At 34.6% G+C, this 25,740-nt stretch overlaps 1 protein-coding gene across 10 annotated transcripts in view; it reads right to left on the bottom strand.

Annotated features, from left to right (window-relative positions):
- Positions 1-7,891: 7,891 nt before the first annotated feature.
- Positions 7,892-25,740, bottom strand: part of LOC123550853 (potassium channel subfamily T member 2-like) — a 295,982-nt gene continuing 278,133 nt past the window's right edge. For 9 of the 10 annotated variants that reach the window (XM_053524976.1, XM_053524977.1, XM_053524982.1 and 6 more), the window contains one exon: positions 17,513-25,508. In XM_053524976.1, coding sequence (XP_053380951.1) covers positions 25,299-25,508 — 210 coding nt within the window. In that variant the 3' untranslated portion in view covers positions 17,513-25,298. Of the gene's footprint in view, positions 7,925-17,512; positions 25,509-25,740 lie in introns of those variants that run through there. The other variant, XR_008367420.1, reaches the window with a different exon arrangement.

A 25,740-nucleotide genomic window follows, 5' to 3' on the forward strand; every position in this document is an offset into this window, starting at 1 on the left:
CTTATTTCTTTTGACTTATGCCCGGCAAAATCTACTGTTGAACTAGAGATTGATCAATAAGACAAGCTATGGATATGCTGAGAGTAATTGTAATAATTTTGACTATTAACCGGTAAGTCATTCAATAAACGGACTAATATGGAATGATACTATAGCCCCGTCCGCTGGCTAACAGTCAATCGTAAATCATCAAACAGAACAATGTGAAGAACATATTTTTCTACATATGTTTTATTTACTACAGTCTAAGCAAAACATATAAAATTACACAAAAATCTATGGCAGTTTAAAAAACCCATAAGTACAGATCGAAAAACAAGAGGGTCATTGACCCTAAAGCGCTCACCTGTGTACAAGGCTTCAAGTGTGTTTTTATAAGTACAGTGTTAGGTTTCTTCTATGTTAGCCTATATTATATACATGTCACACACACTTTTGAACCTACGGCAATAATTTGAACTATTATGGTAGACAATACAAATCTGATATCACACGCCAAATATCAAGGCTCTAGCTATTATTGATTCAGAGAAGAAAAGTGACCACGTCCCCTGGCAGCCATGTTTTTCTTTGACGAATCTGAATAATTTGAACAATCTTGGTAGAGGGTCACACAAGGACCATTTGTGTAAAATTATTTTCAAATCGGGCTTGCAATTTCAAACAAGAAGATTTTTTAAAGTTTCCACTATATACATATAGGGAAGGGAAAAGTGAACACGCGCTCTGGCGGCCATGTTTTTTTGACGAATCAAAACAATTTGAACAATCTTGGTAGAGAGTCATACAAGGACCATTTGTGTACATTTTTTTTTAATTTCACACAAGCAGCTTTTTAAAGTTTCCACTATATACAAATAGGGAAAGTGACCACGCCGTCTGGCGGCCATGTTTTTTTGACAAATCAAACTAATTTGAACAATCTTGGTAAAGGGTCATACAAGGACCATTTTTGTAAAATTATTCTAAAATCGGGACTGCAGTTTCACACAAGAAGATTTTTAAAGTTTCTACTATATACATATAGGGAAAAGTGACCACGCCCTCTTGCGGCCATGTTTTTCACCGAATCAAAATAATCTGAACAGTCTTGGTAGAGGGTCACACAAGGACCATTTGTGTAAAAGTATTCTAAAATCGGGCCGGCAGTTTCACATAAAAGGATTTTTAAAGTTTCCACTATATACATATAGGGAAAAGTAATCACGCCCTCTGGCCGCCATATTTTTTGACGAATCAAAATAATTTGAACCATCTTGGTAGAGGGTGACATAAGGACCATTTGTGTGAAATTATTTAAAAATCTGACTATCGGTTTAGGAGGAGATGTCATTTGAAGTTTGTTTTTCCATTTTTAGCTCTGGCAGCCTGTGCAACCAAGCTGAACCGTTTGAACAACTTTGGTAGAGGACCACCCAAGGAACATCATGGCCAAGTTTCATCAAAATCCATTCACTGGTTTTGGAGGAGATGTCGTTTAAACACAAATGTTGATGACGGACGGACGACTTGACGGACGCACGCACGACGGACACAGCATGATCACAATAGCTCACCATGAGCATTTTGTGTTCAGGTGAGCTAAAAATATGCTGATATTAAACTGTGGATGAGTTTTATTTTAAAAGCATTCCAATTCAATGCATTATCGCAGTAATAGTAATATCAAAAACTATACTCGTGTAAATCCCGAACGATAACTCAAACGATAACATGAGCCGCGCCATGAGAAAACCAACATAGTGGCTTTGCGACCAGCATGGATCCAGACAAGCCTAGTTTCTCTAATTGCAATAGACTTTGAAAGCGAACAGTATGGATCCTGGCCAGACTGCGCGGATGCGCAGGTCTGGATCCATGCTGGTCGCAAAGCCACTATGTTGGTTTTCTCATGGCGCGGCTCACATGTTGATACTTATGTTTTTTTTTTCATTAAAACGTTTCAATACAGAAAATGCTTTGTATAACAGTCAAGTATGCACTTAACTTATATCATTGAAAACTTTTTTGAGTTCAACGATGGATGATAACCATAACAATCAAACAAACAATAATATATACATGCTGTCGTTTAAGTAGTATAAATTTAAATAAGAAAATTCGACATGGCTGGCTGCATTCGTCTTGCATAAAATGAATATATACAGAATTACACGTACACATATCTGATGGATTAATGCCAGGTTTAAGCAGGTCGTTGTGAAAATGTGCATAAAATGACGCGTGATATGAATGTCAAATAATTTTGTCAGGTTGATAAAGTAAGAAAAGAAAAATAAGGAAAGAAAAACATATATAATAAAATAAGAAATAAGAAAACCCTAATATTTTATACAGTCGTAATTATGGTCGATAGAACAAACATAAGCAGTAAAAATATTTTCCTGAAGTAGATTTACTGTTAGTCCAAATCGTGTCACTTTCATTTCATCAGCATGGGTGTGATAGTAACTATTGAGCCACACTTTGGGACTAGATGACTGTGTGTGTGTCACTGTGCTAAAAGGCATACGACGAACAAGTGTCTTAAAGTGTCTCATCCAATTTATGAAATACACCGTTAGACTTGCACATTTCGTAATCCCATCTAAAGGTTTGCAACATGTCTGTCACGAACACTTTCCGCAATTTTATTTGCAGAACGAAGCAACTATGATCTTCTTATCCTTTTTATTATTCACATATGCTTTGGCAAGCTTTGCAACAGCCATCGGCGTTGTTGTTTCCCCTGCACGATCCTTAAACCAGTCCGAACCTTCACACAATGCTCTATATATAACGCTAGAACAACTCCTCTTCAGTAGATCCCATCTTTTGGAGCCCTCAAGTAGTCTTTTGAAGTATGCCTTGATATTATCCTCGTTAAGCCCACTCATGTTGAGAGTTTTGGCTGGATTTCCATTCTCCTTTAGCTCGCTTTCAAAATCTTCGAACCACTTTGCTGGTTTCCCAGCAACTGCTTCCCTGACACCGTCCACTTCTTCATTTGGCCACCAACTCACATATGTTCCATCTGAAAGTTCCAACGAAATATGTCCGAAACTTTTAAGAGATGAAGGCTTCCACACGTAAATTCTTGTAACCATATTTTCGTTTGTTTGTAAGCGGATGTGACGAAACTGCAAAAATATTATGGCATCTAAATAGGGCCATCACACAGTAAACATTTTGTTGCAACGACTGTTTTCGTTTTGTGTTCTTACATCATTAAAAACAACCATACGAAAATACGTTACGTTAACTGTTTAGAAATTATTTATGTTTAAGATAATTCTGTACATTCGGGTCATTTTTATAGTGGAGAATTTGATTAAAACATGATTTTTCAAAAACTTCAGAATATACTAAGAAAATTATGCAGATGAAAATGACAGGGTCGTGCGCTTGATGGGAAAAAATCGCGATTTTGATGCCATTTTTCGTAAACAGAATATTTTCTACAGTGACATTTTATTGACACTTGCTTAAAAAAGCATAAGTGCGTAAACTCTTGCGAACAAGATGCAAAATAGATTTTGGCCCTGACATAATTTAGACCATACCTTATACAGCAAATGTTTTATACATCAGTAAACGTCCTTCCTCAAATACATGATAGTTGTGGTGGGACACCATAGTCCGAGTGTCGAAACCGAAATAGCTAGCATGGGAAACCAGTCAATAAAATGCGTAATACAGTACATACCTGTGTTGCAAAATAATTTGTATAAGTTAGATAATACATACAAGTGTGTTACCGGCTGGTTTCAGCAATCATGCGATAAAGTAAATTTAGATCACATTTAGCTCTTGTGGATTTGCCAGGCCCGGATTTAGACAATCATTAATAACTGGCTCACAAGTATTGTCCGTAAGTATTGACCTGGCACTCATTAATCTTCGCCAATATTTTCGGGCGTTTTCGATATTTCTCGTGATATTCGTGTCCTGAAAATATCTAGATTTATCAAAATAATCAATTTGGAGAACCAACGGCACAGTGGTGTAGTGGTAAGCTCTCCGACTTGAAAACACGTTATCATGGGTTCGAATTCTCTTCTAACCATTTTTTAAAATATAATTCCTTGTGTTTGTATTTGTATCTATGATTATATATTTTTTTATGAAACTTTGCATTTTGTATCGCTAACAACAGTTCTTTGAATTGTTCGTTGAATGAATGAATGCTTGTCCGGTCCTGAAGATTTTAAACGACATTTTGTAGAACGGTTTTATGTACGTAGAAGAAAGGTAATCGATAGCAGAGTATTTCGTTGATAAAACATGATAAGTGTGACAAGTTTCCGTCTTTTACAGACAAAATCATAAAAAAAATAATTTGGTCAGACAGAGGACTCGAACACTCAACCCTGAGATTAGTGGCAAAACGCTTTGTCCGCACAGCTATATCCGCACATGATACGTGATGGTATATAATTGGCTTTTCAACAGCTTTATCATTGTTTGGGTTCGTACACCGAAAATTAATTTACGGAAACATACGGAATATTCATGAGTGCCAGGTCAATACTTACGGACAATACTATAATGAACTTGTCCATCTTTTAAGGGAGTTCTGCACGTTTGGGTCGAAATTTTTTCTACAATGTAGAATTTGATTAATCTCTGATTTTTCAAAACCTAGAAAATTCAGCAAATAAAAAAGATAGGGTCGTGTGCTCGATTTTTTGCTAGACTGATTTGACTGAAAATTTGGACCTCATGCACTATTTCATAATGGGAGTCTATGGGAAAATCATAACTTCGCGAATATAATTTTTTCTACAATGTAGATTTTGATGAAACTTCTCACAGTTGTTAATAAACATATCGCCTATAATTTGGTAAAACAAAATGTATAGGCCCGTGTGCTTATTTTTGAGATATCTGGCCGTGTTTAAAGTGAACCGGACATTGCACGCTAATTTTAAGACTTATTTTGAATTTTTAACGTGCCATATGTTTTAGTATCATATTTTGACTTTAGAAATATAGCTACTCTATACACACCTGTGTGGCTCCAAGCAAAAATGTCTGATAAAGTTCACTAAATTATTTTTTAATAATAATTGCTTTTAGGTAAAACAAAGGACATTTATAATACTATCTAGACCTAATGCAAGGTACAAGCAGCCTGATGGGTAGGAACAAGGGAGGAAATGCTCTGAGGTCTGAATTCTGTGCTTTCAAAAATTTATGCCGCTTGTTGTCGTTATTTAGGTTGGAGCGTTGGGTGCACTCCTGAATCAGACATTGTATGTATGTATGTATCTATGTATGTATGTATGTATGTATGTGTCATAGCATGTATGCGGTGTGGTGTGGTGTGGTGATGCCATGTCATGTCATGTCATGTATCTATGTGGTGTGGTGTGGTGTGCTGTGGTGATGTCATGTCATGTGATGTCATGTCATGTCATGTCATGTCATGTCATGTCATGTATGTATGTATGTATGTATATGGTGTGGTGTGGTGTGGTCACAGGTGCATTGATGTCATGTCATGCCATGTCTGTATGCATGTCATGTAATGTAATGTATGTATGACTTGTATGTATATATGTATGTATGTATGTATGTATGAGCTTTTTTCCAAAGTTGGAGGCAAGGGTGGGTTTTTTTGTTTTGTTTTTACCTGAAGTAAAGTTTGTACTTTCACTTGCGGGCGGTATGGTAGGCTGAAAAAAATCGATGTCCGCTCAATAACTAGTGTTTTTTATCAAAACTAAAGTGAACGTAAACAAATTGTGTATCTTTATAAAATCCAGGCCAAGTTTAGACAAGTATCTCTAGAGGTATGGCTCTTGAATTGGTCAAAGTTGCCAAAATTGATGGCGTCCTCTCGAAAACTAGAAAAAAAATCTTTGATGTCAACCATACAAATACAGAAGATGTATTACAATAAAATCAAAGCAAAATTCTATTACGAGCCACTTCGGATAGAATCTCCAGGGTTATGGCCCTTGAAGTGGTCTAAATTGACAGTGTCCGCTCGATAACTAGAGTAACTTTTCTCACAATTAAAATAAAGTGTGTATCTCTATAAAATATCGGTCAAGTTCGATAACTAGCCAATTCGGATCAATGTTTCTTTATCTAAATTTCTACCGCGGTATCTCTATCAGTATCGTCTTGCCAATTTAAAGGAAATATATATACAGTCAAAAGATGGTGCTCCATGCTCTTACGCTTATGTATACTATTGAAATTATCAGTCAAAATTACACTATAAAGCGTTAATACATTCGTATCAATCCTTCACTTTTCTTCAGCAGGGTTTTAAATAATTAAACGTTGATGCAAATGCTATTCAGTACGTTAAAAAACAGAATAATTTTTTCAAGCAAATCCAAAGTCAGATTATTTTTACATAAAAATCCCCCAACCCCTCCCCTTGAATATCAAATGGTCGGTCCCTAACTCATGTTTTTTTTTATGTCTACTGCATATTGACTATTAAAAATCATAGTGTGGAAGGCCTTGTTTTTCTTTAATTTTAGAGTTTTGTAGACTCTTCGATAGAAAAGATATTTTGACTAAATAACAGAGCTCGCTAAACTCAAGATTTATGAAATCTCCACATTGTTCCCGCGACAGATTCGTTAGACTGAACTCAGACACTTTACAGCACGTGTAATCACCTTACCCCTTCTAAGCTTGACTTATTATATTGTTTTTATACGCTTTTAACCAGCTGCATGCCTTATCTCAAAAGCTACCCTACATGTCCGGTCTTGCTTTCAAGCTGCATCAAGGACCTTTACTTACATATTTCAGTCGTATGGGTTCTATCCAGGTCGAAACATTCCAGATATGGCAAAAATAATATTCTCATCGGTTCGAGCACTACCTATTCAACTTCCTATGACATACCCTGACCTCTATGGCTAAGCAAGATACCGGATCTTTACCAGGTCATATACCTGTATGTCAACGTGTAGTATAGTTGTATAGTACATGTACATGTTCTGGTCATTGGCGCCCAAACCAAGTCAAAACAACAGCATGAACTTTCTTACCCCATTTATATATCAGTTTATGTCCCTGTCAGTGGGCCTTACAAAACATTGTCCGCAAACACAGCTTTTATCTTATAAAGCGCGCAGGCGAACGCATGAATGCTGTTCATTTTATTCCGAGTATGTTTAGATATTATTAAGTTCTATCACTGAATATTTATTGATGTCAAAAACATTTTATAATTGTATTAAGTTCCAATCCAACATACGTAACGGTTACCGAGATATAAACTTGTATGCATAGCTTTAACCAAGGTGTTATTCCGGTTGGTAGAAACACGTGAAAACATCGAAAAACTAGAAAACACCAAAAACACAACTAGAAAACTATAAAGATTGATCGATGTTTTTTTTTTTTTTTTTTTTTTTTTTTTGATGAATTTCATATATCTGATTCATCTTTTGAAGAAACAGCTGTGTATTAGCCAAAAATGAGTCATATCTTATGTTTTTTCGGAAGTCCGTAGAAAAGCCTGAAAACACTCAAAAACACATTGAAAATAAAGAAAACTATAAGAATGTGTGACCTCGATGTCGCTAATGCCTGTGAGTAGAATAGCTCTCAAAATTCTTCGAATAGTCAAGCTATATATACCATATAATTCTGATGTAGTTTTACAGCAGTTAGTTGTGTATGGCTTCTGCATGGTTACGTTAATTACTGTATTATGAGAAATTTTACACTACAAGAACAAACAAAGAAATGATTAAAAAGTTTCACCTTTTATTACCCGATCAAAAACAATTCAGTTTCATAAACTTCATAACAGTTAGTATTTGAACAATCAATGCTTACATTAAATATATAAATAAACACAACAAAACACAGACCTACATTTATTCAGTATAAAATATTACATTGTTTAACTATAAAAGAGATTACTTTGCAATGTAATATAAAATGTTGTTTATATATACAGCTGAACCTGTCTTACCAGTCACCTGTATTAAACAGCCGCTTGCCTTAAGCGGCCAGTCACCTACCTTCACAACCTGACAATTTTTGTTCTGATTTCTACCTGCCTAAAGCAGCTACCTGCCTTAAGAAGCCAGACTTTGTAACTTCACTGACTGACTGCTTACTACAGGTTTAAAAGTACATGTATAACAGATTCCTCTGTAGATGACATGCTATTACTGGCAAACAACAAGACAGAGGTTTATCAACTTTATGGCCTAATAGAAAGGTGATACATCTTATAGCAATAACTAAATACTAGTTGACAAACCACATGGAAAATTCCTTTTTTTTGTGCTCATATAGCCTTTCAAAAATATCTAGACACTGGTAATAGAATAAAAAGAGTCCTGATTCTTGTGTCTTTTGTTGTGCCTTGTCTCCATGGCATCACACATTTTTTGAAATCTAGTTTGTATTTGTAGCATTTTATCGAAATCTTAGTGCATGCTTGATAAAAATGGTGGTGTTACAATTTTAAGTCCACACAAATACAGTCAAACTTGTGCTAGCGACCACCCGTGAATAGCGACCACCTGTCGACAACGACCGGCCTCTGATCCCTCCGTAGAAAAATGCTCATAAAAAGGCCGTGAACAGCGACCACCTGGCGACCGCGACCAGCGACCAGCCTAATTCATTCTCCTCCAGTAGACGTTGTTTTTTTTTAGTTGGAGGAGTTGGGGCTCGAACTCACGATCCCTCGTTTCGTATTCAGACGGGACAACTGCGTCCGCTCTGAAGTTAAAAACAGAACTGAGTGTAGCTTTTGTGTGCGCTATTTATATAACTCTCACCGTCTCTTTACTTTGATAATGTTCTTCTTGATTATGTTGACAGTCATAAACATTTAGGAGTTACTTTTAGATCAGATGGTAAATGGCACGATCATATCAATAATATACTTTCATCTGCCTCAAAAATTCTAGGGTCAATGAGAGCATAAAGTTCAAACTAAAAAGAAATACGTTAAATCAGATTTATATATCCTACATGAGACCTGTTCTAGAATACGCATCAATAGTCTGGGATGGCTGTGCAGATTACGAAAAACATTCTCTTGAAAAACTCCAATTCAAGGCTGCACGTATTGTCACAGGTCTTACGAGGTCTGTTTCTATCGAACGTCTTCTTAATGAAATTGGTTGGGTATCTCTGTCCGATAGACGAAACATTCAGAAACTTGTTACCATATATATATATATATATATATATTCTCTTTATTTCCACCTTGCGGTGATAGATATTTACAATACATGTATACAATTCATTTTCTTATCACAAATATGTTAAAACAGAAAAAGTAAAAGTATGAGCATAAGTTAGAAAATGCATTTATAAGTATTAGTATACACTTTGTTTTTGTTTCTATATATCTAAATGAATAATTATATAATGTTAATGATATACGAGAGAAATATTAACATTACTGCATATTACAGGAGGGATGAACTATATTACATATGATTTCAAAAATTCGTACAAATCTAATGTACAGTTTATGCAAATACAGGATTTTACTTAGCAATTTTGGGTGCTAATAATACATAATGTGTTTTAAGAAAATAGAGACAGATCTGATAGCATCATATTACCCCTTACTCTTATGCGAGAATATACCTTTCAAAATTATAAAGGGATATTAAGGGGTTTTGCAATTGATATCCTGATTTAGGAATTCATTCATTGTTTGTCGAAAGTCGAAATACAAACAACAACTGTTTCCATTTTGGAAAATTATACATTTGCGTATGTTGAAATGAGGTCCTCTAAATTGATGATGTATTTAGAGTTAAACATATTTCACAGCTTGTGTAGTTTTTGTTCTTGTTTCTGGGTATATAACGCAAATACCTATTACAGTTTTCTGAATTTAAGACATGAGATCAAATATTTATATGATACATGCAGAAATGATTTGTGACACTCCATATTGACAAATGATGCAAGAGTTCTTCCTAGCAAAACTTGATATAACATTTCATCATTTAACATCTGCATTTCATAAATCAAACCATGAATGTTGAGTCTGGTAATGCTATTATAAAACATTTGTCTTTCGAAGTACCATGTATAAAGCTAAGCATCGTACATTACCGGACTATCTATTAAATCTTATTCCAGATACAGTTGCCAATGATGTATCCTATCTTCTAAGAAAGAGGAATGATTATATAACAGTTGCTCGTCGTACGCAATTGTTTGCTAACTCGTTTATTCCATCAGCTTCTTCTTTATGGAACGATTTAGAATCCGATATAAGAGAGTCATCCACAATTCATATTTTTAAATCAAAACTTAAACTAAAATACAAACCTTCATCTGTACCTACATATTTTTGTATTGGCGAAAGGCTGTACTCGGTTTACCATGCTCAGATGCGTAATTAATGCAGTAATTTAAATGCTGATTTATATAAAAATCATTTGAGAGACAATGCTGCATGTGATTGTGGTCACGATACTGAAGATGCCGAACATTTTCTCTTTAAATGTAGACATAATGCTTTACAAAGAATACAACTTTTTAACGCCACACGTATCTTTCATCCACTGAATACGCGTACTCTTTTGTTTGGAGATGAAAATTATACTGAAGAAGAAAATTCACTAATATTTATATAAGTACAAAAATATATCAAACATACAAATCGTTTTCATTAAGAAATCTGATTGCTGCCGTATTACTTTAGTATATAAACTTAACGCAGTTGTACCCCACACATCAAGTTACGACCCTTGGAACACTCTGGACTCTCTCTCTTCTTATATTACCATCTATCTAGCTTTCTTTTAATTTCTACAGTTAAATCATTCTACTTCTTCTCCAACATTGTTGTTATTCATTTCGCTTAACTTTGTTCTCTTCCAATTACATTTTGTCATCTTTATAAGAATACAATGCAATCTATAATATAAAATTTTCCTATAAATATACCTTCGGGGACGGACCGAACTACTAATGTTATATGAACTTGTGGTCCAACCCTTTTACCTTTCTTAGAATGTTTTGTATATTTTCTGTATATGTACATTGCATATGTTGTCACAAAAAGGAAGGAATAAAATATGTTTAAATCAAATCAAATACAACTCTGTCAGGTCATGTATATCCAATGAAAGTTGCCCGACAGCATACAATACAAAAGGTACAGTATGAATTTTTTCTGCCAGTTCGTATTTCTTTGTGAAATACAAGCCGTATTTTTAACAGAATATACCGGGTATATAGGTATAACAAAATAATAAATTAATTTAGAATAATTTAAGGCTCATTCTTCTATACAGAAATGTTATCCATTATCGAACCATTGCTTAGATGTAGTTGTCTAAGTGTAATGATGACTGCTCAAGAAATATGGCTTCAAATGTATTAACAATATAAAATATGATATTTGGACAAATTCAAAGGCCAGAACTGGTGTTACTGTGGTAGTCTTGCCCATCATCATCAACTTTACCGAGATCTTGTCGCCATATATCCATAATAAACTGAGGAGTAGTATTTAACCCTAATCATGCTGGACACGATTGATTCTGCGTTTGCGACCAGTGTAGATCATGATCAGCCTGCACATCCTTGCAGTCTGATCATGATCTGCACTGTTCGCCATTCAGTCAGTGTATTTTGGTAAGCACCCTTTTAACAGTTAAAGGCACTGTCCAAATTGAAAGATGGACGAGTTCATTATAGAAATTTAGTAGGGTATGGGTTGATTAACTGAATTAAAATGATCAAGAAACCTCACACTACTGTGTAATATTTTTTAATATCTATGTCATTTTCGCAGTTGCGCACCTAATTTTAAACGCATTCCAGTTCAATGCATTTGCCATGCAGGTATCGCATACAAACGATAATAATTTAAAACAAATATCTTGTCAAAATTCGACATGGCTTTTGCGTTAAAAGATAAATGATAAAATGAATATAAACAAAATAACAATTGATGAGCACCAGGTTTATGCTAGTTGGGCATAACATGACATGTGATATGAATGTCTAACAATTTTGTCAGGTTGAGAAAACTGTCAGAAAAATACGTAACTAATATTTTATACAGTCGTAACTATGGTCGATAGAACGCATTTAAGCAGCAAAAATATTTTCATACGAAGGTTTACTGTTAGTCCAAATCGTGTCACTTTCATTCCATCAGTAAGAGTGTGAGGGTAATTACATATAAGTCACACGTTAGGACTAGATGACTGTGTGTGTCACTGTGCTAAAAGAAATACGGCGAATAAGTCAAGGATAAGTCTTAAATTGTCTTAAACCAGTTTATGAAATACACAGTTTGACTTGCACATTTCGTAATCCCCTCTAAAGTTTGTGCAACATGTCTGTCATGAATTCATTTATTCAACGCTTATCTTCTTTGAAGATTTCAGAAATTCTATTTGCAGAATGAACCAAGTTTTATCTTTTTATCCTTTTTCCCATTCACATATGCTTCGGCAAGTTTTGCAACTGCCATTGGCGTTGTTGTTTCTCCTGCACGATCCTTAAACCAGTCCGAACCTTCACACAGTGCTTTATATATAACAGTAGAACAACTCCTCCTTTGTATATCCTATCTTTTGGAGCCATCAAGAAGTTTCTTGAAGTATGTCCTGATATTCTCCTCGTCTAGCCCACTCATGTGAACAGTTTTGGATGGATTTCCATTCTCCTTTAGCTCGGTTTCAAAATCTTCGTACCACATTGCTGGCTTCCCAGCAGCTGCCGCCATGACATTTTCCACTTCTTCAACTGGCCACCAACTGATATATTTACTATCTGAAAGTTCCAATGAAATATGTCCGAAACTTTTAACAGACGAAGGGTTCCATACATAAATTCTCGTAACCATATCTTCTTTCTGTACGTAAACATACGTGACGATACTGCCAAAATATTATGGCATCTAAATAGGGCCATCACACAGTAAACATTTTGTTGCAACGACTGTTTTCGTTCTGTGTTCTTATATCTTTAAAAACAACCATACGAAAATACGTCAAGTTAACTGTTTAGCAGTTATTTATGTTTTAGGTAGTTCTGCACATTCGGGTCATTTTTATAGTGGAGACTTTGATTAAACCATGATTTTTCAAAACTTCAGAATATACTAAGAAAATTATGCAGATGAAAATGACAGGGTCGTGTGCTTGATGGGAAAAATCGCGATATTGATGCCATTTTTCGTAAACAGAATATTTTCTACAGTGACATTTTATTGACACTTGCCATAGTGGCTTAAAAAAGCATCAGTGCGCAAACTCTTGCGAACAAGATGCAAAATAGATTTTGGCCCTGTCATAATTTAGACCATACCTAATATACAACAGATGTTTAAACATCAGTTTACGTCCTTCCTCAAATGCATGATAGCTGTGGTGGGACACCATAGTCTGTCGAAACCGAAACTAGCTAGCATGGGAAACCAGTCAAAATTTAACGCGTACCTGTATTACAAAATAACTTGTATAAGTTAGATAATACATACAAGTGTGTTACCGGCTGGTATCAGCAATTATGCGATAATGTACCGGCTGGTATCAGCAACCATGCGATAAAGTAAATTTAGATCGCATTTAGCTCTTGTGGATTATCGTTAATAACTGGCTCACAAGTAGTTTAGTAGTACTCCTCATAAAATAAACAAGCGTGTTTGTAAACATGGACGGTTCCTAACTGAAGGGGATCCTTGCTAAAAATAATGACAAAATACAATACATATGGCATATCCGTAGCCGTGACCAACCTATAAACCGGGCCAGTCTATTTTATAGGCAAAACAACACTGTTGACCCAAATCTTTTTGTATTAAAATTTTCCACTTACTATAATGAACTTGTCCATCTTTTTAGGGTGTTCTGCACGTTTGGGTCGAAAATCTTTCTACAATGTAGAATTTGATTAATCTCTGATTTTATCAAATCAAAACTTCAGAATATACCTAGAAAATTCAGCAAATAAAAAAGATAGGGTCGTATGCTCGATTTTTTGCTAGACTGATTTGACTGAAAATTTGGACCTCATGCAATATTTTATAATGGGAGTCTATGGGAAAATCATAACTTTTATAACATTTTCGCAAATAGAATTTTTTCTACAAAGTAGATTTTGATGAAACTTCTCACGGTTGTTAATAAACATATGGCCTATAATTTAGTGAAATAAAATGTATAGGCCCGTGTGCTTATCTGACCATGTTTGAGGTGAACCGGACATTTCACGCTAATTTTAAGACATTGTTTTGAATTTTTAATGTGCCATATGTTTTAACATCATATTTTGACTTAAGAAATATATTAACAGTGCCACTGTAATAAATTTACTCACAGGTTTCGATTAATTCATAAATTGATTTTCATCTCCGTACGCCGAATCCAGGTTATATACTATGCTTTCCGGATAAACGTTACGCCATCACTTCCGGTTTTTCAAACTTGGACAGTACCATTAACTGTTACAATGGGTGCATACCAGATACTGAGTCAGAATGGCGAACAGAGCAGATCATGATCAGACTGCATGGATGTGCAGGTTGATTGCAAAGGCACAGCATTATAAGGGGTAAAGTCCTCGAGTGTATATGTATAAATTATATGACTGATACCTAAAAGATAAAGGCAGTGGCAACGATTACGGAACCGTAATCCTAGCCTCCGGTTCTAGGAATACGGAAGTTCCGTATTCCTAGACAACCCTATGAGGATAGGCTAGGATAACGGAAGTATTTAAGAGGCATCAAATAAATGTTAGGACAAGCATAAATGATGTTCGTAGATAAAAGGGCATAAGGGTCGTAGTCATCCAAAAATGGATGTTAATTGACAAATCAGGGGGTTTGAATTGTAAAACATCACTGGTGCATTTTGATGTATCAAAATAGCCTTTGTAATTATTCTACTAGCTACTCTATACACACCTGTGTGGCTTATCTGATGTAAATCCAAGCAAAAATGTCTGATAAAGTTCACTAAATATTTTTTAATAATAATTGCTTTTAGGTAAAACAAAGGTCATTTATAATACTATCAAGACCTAATGCAAGGTACAAGCAGCCTGATGGATAGGAACAAGGAAGGAAATGCTCTGGGGTCTGAATTCTGTGCTTTCAAAAATTAATGCCGCTTGTTGTCGTTTTTTAAGTTGGTGCGTTGGGTGCACTCCTGAATCAGACATTGTATGTATGTATGTATGTATGTGTCATAACATGTATGCGGTGTGGTGTGGTGTGGTGATGCCATGTCATGTCATGCATGTATGTGTGGTGTGGTGTGGTGTGGTGTGGTGTGGTGATGTCATGTCATGTCATGTCATGTTATGTATGTATGTATATGGTGTGGTGTGGTGTGGTGCATTGATGTCATGTCATGCCATGTCTGTATGCATGTCATGTAATGTAATGTATGTATGACATGTATGTATATATGTATGTATGTAAGAGCTTTTTTTCCAAAGTTGGAGGCAAAGGTTTTTTTGTGTTTTTTTTTTCTGTTTTTACCTGAAGTAAAGTTTGTACTTTCACTTGCGGGCGGTATGGTAGGCGGAAAAAATCGGTGTCCGCTCAATAACTAGAGTGTCTTTTATCAAAACTAAAGTGAACGTAAACAACTTGTGTATCTTTATAAAATCCAGGCCAAGTTTAGACAAGAATCTCTAGAGGTATGGCCCTTGAATTGGTCAAAGTTGCCAAAATTGATGGTGTCCTCTCGAAAACTAGAAAAAAATCTTTGATGTCAACCATACAAATACAGAAGATGTATTACAATAAAATCAAGGCAAAATGCTATTACGAGCCACTTCGGACAAAATCTCCAGAGTTATGGCCCTTGAACTGGTCTAAATTGACAGTGTCCGCTCGATAACTAGAGTAACTTTTCTCACAACTAAAATAAAGTGTGTATCTCTATAAAATATCGGTCAAGTTCGATAACTAGCCAATTCGGATCAATGTATATTTTATCTAAATTTCTACCGCGGTATCTCTATCAGTATCGTCTTGCCAATTTGAAGGAAATATGTATACAGTCAAAAGATGGTGCTCCAAGCTCTTACGCCTATATATACAGTACAGTTTACTATTGAAATTATCAGTCAAAATTACACCATAAAGCGTTAATACTTTCGTATCAATCCTTCACTTTTCTTCAGCAGGGTTTTAAATATTTAAACGTGGATGCAAATGCTATTCAGTACGTTAAAAAAAAAAACAGAATATTTTTTCAAGCTAATCCAAAGTCAGATTATTTTTACATAACCCCCCCCCCCCCCCATCCCCTTGAATATCAAATGGTCGGTCCCTTTAATGTTTTTATGTCTACTGCATATTGACTATTAAAAATCATAGTGTGGCAGACCTTGTTTTTCTTTAATTTTAGAGTTTTGTAGACTCTTCGATAGAAAAGATATTTTGACTAAATAACAGAGCTCGCTAAACTCAAGATTTATGGAATCTCCACATTGTTCCCGCGGCAGATTCGTTAGACTGAACTCAGACACTTTACAGCACGTTTAATCACCTTACCCCTTCTAAGCTTGACTTATTATATTGTTTTTATACGCTTTTAACCAGCTGCATGCCTTATCTCTAAAGCTACCCCACATGCCCGGTCTTGCTTTCAAGCTGTATCGAGGACCTTTACTTAAATTTTTCAGTCGTATGGGTTCTATCCAGGTCGAAACATTCCAGATATGGTAATCGGTTCGAGCGCTACCTATTCAACTTTCTATGACATGCCCTGACCTCTATGGCTAACCAAGGAACCGGATCTTCACCAGGTCATATACCTATATGTCAACGTGTAGTATAGTTGTATAGTACAAGTTCTGGTCATTGGCGCCCAAACCAAGTCAAAACTACAACATGAACTTTCTTACCTCATTTATACATCAGTTTATGTCCCTGTCAGTGGGCCTTACAAAACATTGTCCGCAAACACAGCTTTTATCTTATAAAGCGCACAGGCGAACCCATGAACGCCGTTCATTTTATTCCGAATATGTTTAGATATTATTAATTTCTATCACTGAATATTTATTGATGTCAAAAACATTTTATAATTGTATTAAGTTTCAATCCAACATATACAACGGTTACCAAGATATATGAATAAACTTGTATGCATAGCTTTAACCAAGGTGTTATTCCGGTTGATAGAAACACGTGAAAACACCGAAAAACCAGAAAACACCAAAAACACAACTAGAAAACTATAAAGAATGATCGATTTTTTTAGATGAATTTCACATATCTGATTCATCTTTTGAAGAAACAGCTATGTATTAGCCAAAAATGAGTCATATTTTACGTTTTTTCGGAAGTCCGTAGAAAAGCCTGAAAACACTCAAAAACACATTAAAAATAAGGAAAACTATAAGAATGTGTGACCTCGATGCCGCTAATGCCTGTGAGTAGAATAGCTCTCAAAATTCTTCGAATAGTCAAGCTATATAATACCATATAATTCTGATGTAGCTTTACAGCAGTTAGTTGTGTATGGCCTCTGCATGGTTACGTTACTGTATTATGAGAACTTTTACACTACAAGAACAAACAAATAAATTATTAAAAAGTTTCACCTTTTATTACTCGATCAAAAACAATTCAGTTTCATAAACTTCATAACAGTTAGTATTTGTACAATCAATGCGTACATTAAATATATAAATAAACACAACAAAACACAGACCTACATTTATGCAATATAAAAAATGTTAAATTGTTTATATATAAAAAGAGATTATTTTGTAAAGCAATATAAAATGTTGTTTATATATACAGCTGAACCTGTCTTACCAGTCACCTGTATTAAACAGCCGCTTGCCTTTTGCGGCCAGTCACCTACCTTGGCAACCTGACAATTTTTGTTCTGATTTCCACTTGTCTAAAGCAGCTATCTGCCTTAAGAAGCCAGACTGTGTAACTTCATTGACTGACTGCTTAATACAGGCTTTAAGTACATGTATAACAGATTCCTCTGTAGATGACATGCTAGTATCGGCAAACAACATGACAGAAGTTTATCAACTTTATGGCCTAATTGAAAGGTAATACTAAATGCTAGTTGACAAACCACATGGAAAATTCCTTATTTTTTCTGTGCTCATACAGCCTTTCAAAAATATCTAGACACTGGTAATAGTCAAAATATAAAGAGTCCTAATTCTTCTGTCATTGTGTGTCTGTTGTGCCTTGTCTCCATGGCATCATACATTTTTTGAAATCTAGTTTGTATTTGTAGCATTCTATCGAAATCTGCATGTTCCTAGTGCATGCTTGATAAAAATGGTGGTGTTACAATTTTAAGTTTAGAAAAATGTCACTGAAAAATCTAAAAGAGTTAATTTAAAGGGTTGTAGGTAATGTAGCATACCATTTGTATATAAAAGCTAACACTCCCTTCTCTTTAACTTAATCACTAGTAGTGACTTCATTGCATTTCTTATATAGTTAATAAACCAAATGGACCAGAGAATCAGTAGAAACACAGTATTCAAAAACCTACAATATCCTCCCCAATCCCAAACAAAATTAGATGAAATCTGGCAGCTGAATTCCAGGTCTACTTAAAAAGACAGTGTTCTCAAAATGACTTAAACTATTTGTTCCCCTACCTGATGAAAATTGTGTTTCTTAACGATGTAAAAACATAAAAGGTTAATAGGCCATTCACAAAATACAACCTGGACATCTTGGGAACTTCAAAATTGTGTTCAGGAAAAACCAATCAGATTTTAGAGGACAAGTAAAAAATGTGCGTCTTATACTCGCAGAATCATGGCACTCTTGATCGATTGCTTAACACTTATCATGCTGGACACGACTGATTCTGCCTTTGCGACCAGTGTAGATCATGATCAGCCTGCACTTCCATGCAGTCTGATCATGATCTGCACTGTTTGCTATTCAGTCAGTATCTTTTTGATAAGCACCCCTTTTAACAGTTAATGGTACTGTCCAAATTGGAAGATGGACAAGTTCATTATAGAAATTTAGCAGGGTAAGGGTTTACATCGAAAACTGAACATACTTAATAACAAAGATCTATACCAAAGATATGCAATCTACAAACTCTTTCAAGTTTATGAGTAGGTCAACCAACACTTTAACAATAATTGAAACATCACAGAGTTATGAAACAAACAAAAATGAGGTAAAAGTGTAAAATGTTTAACTATTGCACTACCACATCACACAGTTAATGAGAATCAATTGTTTATAAATTAGGAACAATTGCTACAGTTTCATCCTGAGGCAACAAAATAAACATTTGAGTAGAATTCTTATCATAAAAGTCATACTGTAAAAGCAGAAATATTCGCGAGGGTTTAATTTTCGCTATATTTGCGAGGCCCTTTATCCTGTGAAAATTAATCCTTGCGTAAATTTTCACCATTAGTATAATTCAAATTCAAGTAGGATACCATTTTTACAATTTCGCGAATATTAAACCGCGAAATTTTGACCAAGCGGAAATATGTGCTTTTACAGTAGGATACAAAAGAATCAAATAAAATTTGTAAGAAGATCCTCCAGAACAGAAGAAATAATATCAGACTGGTTTGAATGAGTCTTATTCATAAGAGGTAATGAAATATGCAATACTACTCATGCCACAGAGCACTTACTAAAACTGAATGTATTCCACAAACCCAAAGGACAAGAAAATATAACAACATGCTAGTAATACTCAAATGCCTTCCTAACAGATTAATTTTCTATGCATTATTAAAGATGAAACAATCTGTTCAGTACAAGTTGTGTTCTGTAACAAAATCCTTGACATGCCCACATAGTTTTCATTTTATTTTATATAAAGAAGTTGCGCATTTGATTACACAAAATGTCAACAACTAAGTACTAGTATAAATATTTAATCTGCAAAAAAATGGTATGCCCTTAATGACACAGTTCATTTAAGTATTCTGATATTTTATTAAAGGTACTGAGGGTATTTTAATAATTTATTGTTTAAGCGAATAATCTAAAACAAATAGTATCATAGAGCGAACAATCATGAGTAGCAAATCTATCTTCCTTTTATTCAATTTGTTCCCAGTTGTGTGTACTGGTACTGATGATAAACCCGAACAGAAAATGAGGTTTTTTACCTGTAACTTTTTTATTTCTGCAAATTGTAATCAATGGTCAGTATCAAAATAAAGCTTAACATCTGCTGAAAACTTTACATAATTCAAATTTATATTTAGTTAGCAAACTCACATGAAGTGAGGCCCTGAAAGGGGTTTGTAAAATGGGGACTGTAAGCAGGTTGACTGATGATAAATTCGAACACTTTGTCACTTACAAAATTTTCTTCGTAGTATTATATTGAAACTTTCCCCAAAACGCTGCAACCGTCATTCCTGATCAAGTAATGAAAAGTGACCCAATGTCAGGCCTTCATGTGGCGACAGTGAGCATGCGCAAAAAAACAGGCTCATCCCCAGTAATTTTGGATAAATATTTTTTATACAGATAAATGTAAGTCATTTATTTATACAGAATATTTACCAATTTTGTTTTTATTTACACCAGTTGGTGTTGTAAATGGAAACTGTTAGATGGCGTGTTCAATTTTATAAATAACCGATTGCAATCAAATATTTCCAAGGTGGTCGACTTTATCATCTGTCCGGGTTTATCATCAGTACCAGTATAGAGATTTCATATCTATACACAAACTGCCAAAGATTCCCCATTTATAATAACAGTGACTTTATACAGACATATTAAACTGTTGCTATATTTAAGAAAAATCTTTTAAGCTTGAAAGATCAACATTAACATTTTTTTTTACAATTCACAAAAATACACAAATTTCAAACATTACATGTATATGCCTCTTATGTGCACTTCAACATTTTACTTATTACAAGTTTTAGCATTAACAAAATAAATTCACAAAATGTTGATACACCAATGAAAAATGTGACATCATTATATGGAAATGTATCAAACATGAATGGTGAATAAGAACAGTGCTTTATGCTTTACCATTTAGGCAATAATCAAGTTCTTTCTATAACCAAACAACTTTTGTATCAGCCTGGTACACTGAGAACAGAAGATAAGATTTTTTGTCAGTCACCTAATATAAATTTTCTGGATTTGGCTTTGGCTGCCTTTAAAATGACCTAAGGGGAACCAAATGGGAGGTTCAAACACAGACGCTACAGACAAACTTAAGTGGCGATGAAGCAAGTTGTTCACAAGATGTTCAAGGACTTTTTTTATTTTCAGCTCTGGCAGACCCTAAAAGGAACCAAGCATAATCATTGAACAAATTTCAGAAAGGTTCACAGAAGAGTGCTAAAGACAATGATGATGAAGATAAATCATTTGGGCCATGAGAAGTTTTTTTGTTTTTTTATTTTCAGCTTTGGCAGCCACGAACACACTTGAGAAGTCTATAAAAGGAAGCTACATACCAAGTTTGGTAAATATCCAATATGTGGTTCCAGTGAAGAAGTCAATTTCAAGTTGTTTTTTCTATTTAGCTCTGGCAGCCCCCAAAAGTGGCAAAGAACACCCATTTGAATAAATCTGAGAAAGTTCCTTACAAGGATGCTACCGACCAGGTATGGTGAAGGTCTGTCATGTAGTTCATGAGAAGTTATTTAATCATTTAGCCCTAGCAGACCGTAGTTTATGACAAGTTATTTAATCATTTAGCCCTAGCAGACCCTAAAATGAGGATCTATAACATGGTTCATGAGAAGTTGTTCTAAGTTTTTCTACTTTTAGCTTAGGCGGCCCCTAATACTAGTAATCAAATCAAAATCCTACACATAACTTGAGAAAGGTTCATTCTAAGATGCTACAAACCAAGTTTGGTGAAATTTTGATAAGTACTTTCAGAGATGAAGATGTTTAAACTTTAGCCTGCTGGCATCAAGTTATTTTGCCTTTGTGACCAATGTAGACCAAGTTCAGCCTGCATGTCCATGCAGCCTGATCATGGTCCGCACTGTTTGCTATTCAGTCAGTAAATTTTCAGTGAACATCCCTTTGAATAATATGAGGTACTGCCCAAATTGAATGATGGACCAGTCTATTTTAGAAATTTAGCAGGGTAAAGGTTAAGTAAAAAAAACACTGAGGCAGGAAAAGGGATGCCATACCATTCACCTATACCAGTACTGTACAAAGCTGACTTAGGAACACTGTTATTATCTTACATGAAATGTTATGAGAACTTTTTCCAACAATAAGTGACTTCAAATATTATGTAAATGATTGTTTACCCAATCATGAGCAAATATGTACAAAAATATTACAACTTGTGGATATAAATATGGAACAATTATTACAAAATATAAAGTATTATAAAACAAAATTATTTTTTACAATAACTTGAGCAAAATGAACACAACAGGAATGGCTTCTTATAGGTATTTGACAAAATGGAAAAGTCGGGTGAAATGTAATAAATGCTCAGTATAATATCTGCCCTCCCTACTTGGGAGCTTTCATAGAGAAAACAACAGTCTCATTTTGGAATGAACATTATTTATGTGTGTTTCCAAACAAATGGCTGTTAACCTTAAGCCTGCTGGCGGCAAGTGATTCTGTCTTCACCACCAGTGTAGACCAAGATAAGCCTGTACATCTGTGCAGGCTGATCATGGTCTGCAATGTTTGCTATTCAGTCAGTCAACACCCCTTCGAATTTTAAATGGTATTGCCCAAATTGGATGATGGACCAGTCCATTTTAGAAATTTAGCAGGGTAAAGATTAATTAAACAAGAGCTGTCTCAGGACAGCAATGCTCCACTATTTGAAAGCCCTTTCCACTGAAGATATAAAATATAAGATATGAAAAAAAAGGGCATTGATTTTCAAAAGTGCAAATTGGATCTCAGACCAATCGTCCAAGTAAACAAGTGTGTGAAGTTTGAATCCATTTCTGCAAGTGGTTACTGAGAAACCACGTTACCAACAAAATCTTAATCAAGACAGGACACTGCTGCCAACACAATGGTGAGTGTAACACCTCTACCTGTTCTTCAAACAGTCCCGCTAAAAATGTCTTAAAGGGAAAATAAAGGTATGAAGGTACTAAAACGTGGTATTTAAACAGATATGCAATAGATGATGCACCCATTATCAATAAAAAATTTAAGAAATCATTTACAAATATAACAGAATCTGTACAATACTTATTGACAAACTTTAACCATAAATATACTCAATTCAAAACAATAACAACTAGCCTATGGTATTTCAATAAAATAGCAAATATGTAAAATGTATTTTAAAGCTTCTAAAAGTTAAGCCAGATTAAATTAACCCATATCATGCTGGACATGATTGATTCTGTCTTTGCGACCAGTGTAGATCATGATCAGCCTGCACATCTGTGCAGTCTGATCAAGATCTGCACTGTTTGCTATTCAGTCAGTATATCTTTTTGGTAAGCACCCCTTTTAACAGTTATGGTACTGTCCAAATTGAAAGATGGACAATTCATTATAGAAATTTGGCAGGGTAAGAGTTAATACTAGTGCTACCAAAGGCTTTTCTGAGAATTCATGATTATCAGAACATCTTGCTTTTCAGCAAAATTAACATTTTTTGCAATTTCTCATAGAAGACTTTTTGAGTGTGGAAATATTGGTTAAACATACAATTTTGATACCAGTAATTAAAAAGGATTTAAGTTTGATTTCATAATTTATCTTTGTTAAATTTTATTGTTCATTTCTATTAAATGTTTGGTTAGTTGATCGTTAGTTTTTATTATTTAAGCCCACAAGCTGCCAACCGTGAAGCGGGTTATATATAAACTAGAGCTGCTTTTGAGAAAAGCGTATGTCTCCCACAACTGCCTTATCATCTGAATAGTAGTATATGAGTCAACCATGCACCAAGACCTCAACTGCCTTATCAGACTTTGAGTGCTTTGATTATCAAAAAACAAGTTTCAAGGGCCATAATTCCGAAGTGCCTGGGCCGATTCGGCTAGTTATCGAAATTGGCCAAGGACTTATTGGCAAACACGTTTTGTTCAAGTTTGGTGAAGATCGGATGAGAAATGTTCGACTTAAGAGTGCGGACAAGCTTTGTGACAGACAGACTGACATACAGACAAACACACACACAGACAGGAGTAAACCAATATGTCTCCCACACCACTGTGTGGTGGGAGACATAACTGTGTAATACACTTATATCCAAATCTATGGAATTGTTGTATGTGCTAGCAGCTACACAAAAATTAATTTTTCAATTGGCGTCTTAATTTTGCAAAAATCTCCCATAACAAAGAAAATCACTAAAACATTGCCACATCACATAATTTACCTCTAAACAGCATCAACAAGCAGTGACCATAACCAATTTTAAAGTAAATTTCCAACAATTAAAATAGCAAAATAAAGCATCATATTGAAAATTACACAACATAAAAAATGTCCAACCAGATTAAGTTTGATTCAATCAAAATTGTAATAAATAGATTTAAAATAGTGACACCTTGTTATACTTTAAAGCTTTAGATAAAAATACAAATTGTGTAAAATATAACTTATATATTACTATGATCGATATATAATACTATTAAACAGAACAACCAGGAAACTTGACTGTCTAAATAGAAAATGATATCACAAATCTTCCTGCTTATGCAGTTGCCGTTGAATATTGAAATTCACACAAAAATAGATAAACAAAAGACCATGTTAAAATATAAAAATCACAACCATTTTTGATACACATTACACATACTGACAATATTCACTACACAAGTCAAACAAGTATTTCCAGTATACATGAAGGTGATGAAATGATGATTATTAATAAGTTCTCATATTTAATTTTTCTAAAATAAAACAAGTTTCAAAGAATTTGTATCTAAATTCAGAGTTCAATCTACAAGCAAATCTGGTAATCTAATATTAAATCTTTAAATAAAATATCAAAATATCACAGGTATGTTTTTAGTAAAATTTCCCCACAGGGATTGTACTTTACACAGATTTAGAATGTCAAAAAACAACTTAACCTAACTTCTTTAACACAATATGCTTCAACAGTTCTTAAAATGCACTCAAATAAATAAAAAAACTATCCTGGAAGTAACACAATAATTTACACATTTATTTGTTTATTTATTTCACCACTGAGCTCTGGAGGCCCTTCTTGAAGATTTAAAGCCTATAATTAATGCTTCAAGCTACCGGTACCATTAAACAAACAGTAGTGACTGATCTCATCAGTGGTTATCCTCCCTCAACAAAAACTCTCCCTCTCAAAGCTTCAACTGTTTCATGAGCATTTCATAGTGCTTCGCACCAACATTTCTATTTCACCTTTAACTGTTCATCATAAATGGTCAACAAAGTTTCATACCACTGTCCCTTTAACAGCTATAACTGGGGGTTCGAGGCTGTCAGATCTGCTAATATGTTTACTCACATCTTCCTGCTCATCATCATCAGTCATGAGGTCAAAGGTCGGAATATTTTTGTTTCTTTCTGTGTTTTCGCTGGTTGTTTTATCATTTTCTGTCATTTCATCTTCAGTCTCACTATCATCCATATATATTATTGGAATCTGAAATGAACCATAACATTTAAAATGTACCATAAAAGCTAAAATACAGAATTCAGACATATGTGTAATAAAAGTGATTTCTTCAGGATACGTGTCCACCATGCCAAGTTCAGAGCATCGCGCTTAAACTTTTAAAATGGATCAATGTTGCATACAAATGAATCTGTGCATTTTAAAGGAAGACCTTATTGTAATTAATGTAATGGAATTGCAATGACGGTCAGTAATTCTG

The sequence above is a fragment of the Mercenaria mercenaria genome, chromosome 15, assembly GCF_021730395.1.
Source record: "Mercenaria mercenaria strain notata chromosome 15, MADL_Memer_1, whole genome shotgun sequence".
In the NCBI taxonomy this organism is placed as follows: Eukaryota; Metazoa; Mollusca; class Bivalvia; order Venerida; family Veneridae; genus Mercenaria; species Mercenaria mercenaria.